The sequence below is a fragment of the Lonchura striata genome, chromosome Z (genome assembly GCF_050655825.1).
Source record: "Lonchura striata isolate lonStrDom1 chromosome Z, ASM5065582v1, whole genome shotgun sequence".
Taxonomy (NCBI): Eukaryota; Metazoa; Chordata; class Aves; order Passeriformes; family Estrildidae; genus Lonchura; species Lonchura striata.
This window is the reverse complement of record NC_140740.1, coordinates 12,561,849-12,567,322: the sequence shown is the minus strand read 5'-3', so window position 1 is coordinate 12,567,322 and position 5,474 is coordinate 12,561,849. Positions and strand designations below refer to the sequence as shown.

Below are 5,474 nucleotides of genomic sequence, written 5' to 3'. Positions count from 1 at the left end.
TGCTCTTCCACAGATTGCCCCAGCAAATGGACAAGCTGCAGCCATCCAGGCCCTCCCCACAGACTGGCTTATATATGATGAAATGACGAGAGCTCACAAGACAGCAAACATCAGGTGCTGCTCTGTTGTGACACCTGTCACCGTGGCCCTCTTCTGTGGACCAGCCAGACTGCAAAGTAATGCCTTGCAGGCATCTTCATCCTTTCAAGGTACACTGGAGTCTGGATTTGGGATGTTTCCATTGGTATACATCAGCGTGTGACATGCAGAGCTTATTTTTAAGTAATATTTAATACATATATTGGCTGATTCTGGAAACAGCGCTGTTATAATTCCTGTAGCTATTCAGGAAGAGTTTGTTGGTTCTGTAACAAATCTCTCCATTTTGGGATTCCTTACCTATTCAAGTCCATAAATTACACAGTCGTAGGGTCTCAGAAACTGCAGTATAGTTTGTAAGGAAAGAATGCAGCCACAATATCTAATGAGAACTGTAGTATTGGTACTGAGAAGTGTAGTATGCATGTTCTCTTTCTGCAGACTACTTTATTTGAATCATTGAACCAGATTATTCAAACAGAATAATTTAGAAACAATCAGTATGGCAAACAAGTCATGTTGCTTCTAGCTAACACATACATTTTCAAGATATGTTCTACTGATAATTTTTAATTTCAGTTAACTGTACTATTAACTGTAAGTAATAGAGAATATATTTACATTTCCTTCTTTTTTTCTCATTTAAATTGAGTCCTGTTGGAATGGAAGCAAAAATAACTGCTTCTAGTTGTCATAGTTTGAATCAAACTAAAAGTCCAACTTATTTCTAAAGCTTTCCTGTCTTGCTTTTAAACTGTGAACCTTAGAGTAGTACTCATGCTGACTGAATTGCACTTAAGAAAAAGAAAGAATCCTAATTAATAGCCATACATATTTTTTTTTCTTACTGGGTCTTTAAATCTGCTGTTTTACTAGGAAATAGAGGCATGTGTGATTTTGCCAACAGCTTTAGGCAAAAGTTGTATAGTGGCCTGTGAAAACTGGTGAAGGTACATGAGTTGGGTCACATCATATCAATCCACGTTTTTACATAGTAGGACCTTCAGCAGGTCTGGCTACTTGATTGCTGCTATCTGGAGCAAAGACTTTGCAGTGTATTTGCAGAAAAGAAGAGGTAGTTTTACAAATGTTTACATTTAAAGTCAATTTTAGAAGGAAAAATATTGCTGGTAATATAGTAGTATGCGGGTTTTTGTATAGAAATAATAGTAGAAAAAATATGGAAATTCTGATGAACCTTTTGTCTTTAATTCAGGGGGAGGGGTATCTAATGATAGCAGCGACAGTGAGATGGAGGACAGGACGTCTGCTGATCTGGCACTGCTGAAGCTGGATGAATGGCTCCATCTTAAACTGGACCCTGAAGTAAGAAATTACTCCTGGGTTTGCTTCATGTAGAGGAATTGTAAAAAGATGTGAAAAGGTTTTTGTAACATTTGAGTAGCCAAGAATTTTCTCCAAGAATGTCATGGTCCATTTAGGTCTCTCGAACTAGGTACTCTGTGATTTAACCTTTACTTCACAAGCTCATTAAGAATTAAACGGCTTCAATCCCCTTTGGCACAGAGTTGTCTGTTGCATGAATTTGTGTATTCAAAATCCAAGTTGCAGTGTTTGATCACCTGTCACCCATACCTTTCTCTTCTTTTACCTGTCAGCAGAAAGAAAGAGAATAGTCACCTAAGTCAACAGTGAGAGTGCTCATCCCTCTTCCTCCATATTGGTGTGGGTGTCCTGTCTCTCACAAAAGGGAGCAGGAAAGCCTCAGCAATCCAGATGCTGTTGGGTCTGTTTCAAAAACTTTCTGGGTAATATGATGTTTTATATCTGAGCTTGGCAGTTTTGTCCCTTTCCACAAGTCAGCAGATTCTGAAGAGACTGGCAGACAAAAAATGATGACTGCAAGGGACAGCAAGCTGCAGGTGACAGTGACAGCATAAGGGCCCTTCTGCTCCTTCTGGCCTCCTGTCCTGCCTGCATGGTGCTCCATCAGGCCATAGCACAAGCTGGGATAAGCTAAAATCTGGACAGGAGCTGAGAGAACAGTCACATTGGCATATTGTGTTCTTCTTTCTCTGAGAGGATAACCAAAATCAGATCAAAAAAGGAGCACTTGAAGCTGAAGTTGCTGAGAGAAAGTTGCTGTCAGATTTTGGAAGGATACATTTCAAATCCTCTTTGAAATAGAAGTCTTTATGTCATTGAGGAGCTGTGGCTGCAGTTTATGGGTCATGAAACACACAACTTTACCAACTCTAATAATAATACTCTCTCTCCTAGTCATGTCCAGAAGAGTGATTTTTAAAAATTTATCGTAATGGAAGCGTTTCTGGTAGCAGAATTAGACAATAGTCTTCTGAATTTAGTCATCACACTTGACCAGGTGTCGATGTAAGAAAAATATCACTTAGAGCTCTTTTCTATCAACTATACTGAAGAGTGCATGAGTAGAGACTGATTTGAGAGGAAGGGCATAAAGCATGAAAGGATTGAGTTTTCTTGAAAGATAAGAAGGAAAAAAAAAGTCTGTGGAATTACAATACAAAGCTAAGTTTAGTACAGAGCTAAATGAAATGTTTCCAAAATGACCTTGTACCCAAGGAAAAGAAAGCAAATTAACATCATAGTTTAAATATGGATTATTCCCCTTCCCCAAGACCTTAGTCTTGCCTTCAATTCTGGGCTCTGTTTATATTGGAATGCCAGGTGTTGCTTGATAGGGAAAAGACAGGGTTCTCTTACCTGTGTGATCTAATTTTCATCAGTATTTAACAGAATTGGAATTCATTGCAGGCTGCTGGTATGCTGCTGCAGCTCAGGCAGAAGTGGCACAGCTTGTTTCTGCGTCGTATGCGAGCTCCTTCTAAGCTGTGGTCTCAGGTTGATGAAACAACTGTAAGAGCAATTACAGCTGTTCTGAGTGCTGAAGAACAGTCTGCAGGTCTGCAGCAGCCTTCAGGAATTGGCCAGAGACCAAGGCCTGTGACTTGTGAAGAACTTCCTTTGGCACCTACATGGAAGTCAACCAGCAGCAGAAAAAGCTCAACAGAAACAGAATTGTCTGACTCCTCTCATGCTGAAAAGTAAGATGCTGAGGTCTTCTGCTTACTGTAGGTTGCAGTTTATGTATACAAGTATCACTTAAGTTTCTGCTAGTAATAGGTGAAAACAGTGGAAGTACATTTGGAAGGTGTTATACTGTTGTATGCTGCATTGTAATCCCAAAGAGAAGTATTTCATACCTGGGGCTGCTGTTTGAGAGAGCAGTCAGGAATATTGTCCATGAATTGTGATGTTTGAGAAGTAGCAGAAGAAGTTTAACAGTAGCATTAAAAAGCAATGAATGGTCAGTATGAGTTTTTAGTTAGGTTTAATAGATGTTGTAGTTGCTGTAATACATGGGGTCATGCTGTAGGTGGACAGGTCGATGTAAATTGTTCAGTGACTGCTTGTGAAACTCAAGGTATGTCCTTTGTAGGGTTTCAGTGAAATCTTCTTCTCCTGCACTCCACCAGCCAAAGAAGTACAAAGAAAAAGACATTTTGCTCTCCGGACAATCCTCAGATGACAGATCAGCTCAGTCCTCAGTAAAACCTGCAGAAAGCAGTAGCTATTCCAGCCCCTGTGCTACTCCTTCTTCTCCAGTGTCTGGAAAGGTAGAGTTCTCTAACATACTACCCTGCTCTTCCAAAATAATAGAATTTCTTGCTGATATCATTCTGCAGTTAGGTATTTTACTGATAAATTAGGAATCTAACGTAGCTTTTCATTTGTAACACTGCATAATACTTCCTTCTGGAATTTAAAAATCTAGACTAAATATCCTTGTTTCACTAGTTTAATACAGCAAAAATAATTTATGGACTGCTGAGGTAAAGCTATCCAAAGTAGAAAAAATGAGATTTAAAAAAAATCCCAAACTTGTTCTAATAAACGTGTAAGTTTTTTTCAACTAAATGAGTATATTATATACATACTTCTGAAGTTTTTGGATTCTGCCTTTTTCTGCATTCATAATAGATTTTCAGTATCAATACTGATTCTGTCTTACCTGCCTTACTATGACTGATTTTTGTGATGGTTATTTTAACAAAGCACACATTTTTAATGAGATTACTGTGACAGTTGTCCCTATATACTTGAATAGTAGACTGCAGTAACACGAAGGAGATCATTCAGAGGAAACTTCATGGACTCATTGGAGGATGTAGTAATTCCTCTTGAATCTTTCAGCTTTTAAATTAAGACAGCGTAAAAGGAAGAAAACATGTTTCCCGAATATAGAAATGCGAGTAGTGTGCTGTAGGCTACACTCTAGGATGATGAATTTTGGTGTCATCTCAAGGTCTGTCAGATTTTAACCAATTCTAATTAATCACTAGGCTTTTTAATCCTATTCTGCTCTACTTGTTTCCTGCCCCTCATGGATGAATTACTGTGGAAGGGGCTAACAGCAGGCCTGTTAGCTAAAGGAGCAAAAAGAAGCTGAGAGGCAAGAAGCTGATCAAGAGCTCTCTCCAAGGCTGCTACCAAGGAGGCTGAGAGAAGAACTGGAGAAAGATAAGGAGAGAACTGCAGCTGGATAAAGCATTTTCAGAAAGTTAACTAAAGTCACTGTTACTGTTCACCAGTGGTGTTATGTTGATTTTTTGTGGCCAACAGTTGGGGTAGAAGAAGTATAAACAATTAGAAAGTTTATAAAAGGTCATGTTCGATAATAAAGAGTTGCCATCTGAGACCGCCTGTGGTCTGTGCTTTGTGTGGCGACCGCCTCACGATGCAGTGTATATACCAGTGACAGCTGGTGCCCACCGCGTGGAGCAGCAGCCTGAGCAGCGTGGTCGGTCTGGAGCCACGCGGGGTCCCAGCGACTGGCAGCCCTGACCCGCTGGGGAGTGGCGGGGGAGGCGGCGCTGGTGCAGCTGAGAGTGGCGGGTGGAAGCCACAGGCAAGTCCTGACCTGATTTTCTCCTATCAACACACCTGGAAGCAGGGGGGGCACCAACTAGTGATAATGGGAGATAAATCTAAAGAGGAAGAGACTGTTTTGGCTACATAGAAAGCTTTGTTAAGAAATAAGGGAATTACTACTTCAGACTATGCCCTTTGTAGTATATTGCTGTGGGCTAGATCATAGGATTTTGCTACTGATCCTGACACAGCATTTAGTGTTAAAGGTTGGAAAAAAAGTCAGGAACAAGCTGTGGGAAGTCACCTGAGCGGGAGATAAAACTTGTCAATCTAGTTGTTACTTGGAGATCGCCTTTTGAGGCATTAAAGGAATGGAAAACAGCGGGAACAAGCAGAGTACAAGGTGGATGAAGATTTGGGGTTGATAAAGGAGTCTGATGGGAGGGATGAGTCAGATGGGGCCTCTGATGGGGAACTTGTTGCATACATCCTTGAAGAAAGTG

At 40.4% G+C, this 5,474-nt stretch overlaps 1 protein-coding gene across 1 annotated transcript; it reads left to right on the top strand.

Annotated features, from left to right (window-relative positions):
• Positions 1–2,489: 2,489 nt before the first annotated feature.
• On the top strand, positions 2,490–5,046 carry LOC144248254 (3'-5' RNA helicase YTHDC2-like). The gene is made up of 2 exons (XM_085567858.1): positions 2,490–3,143; positions 3,539–5,046. The coding sequence occupies exons 1-2, from the start codon at positions 2,863–2,865 to the stop codon at positions 3,807–3,809; spliced, it is 552 nt and encodes a 183-aa protein (XP_085423984.1). The 5' UTR covers positions 2,490–2,862; the 3' UTR covers positions 3,810–5,046.
• The last annotated feature ends 428 nt before the right edge of the window (positions 5,047–5,474 follow it).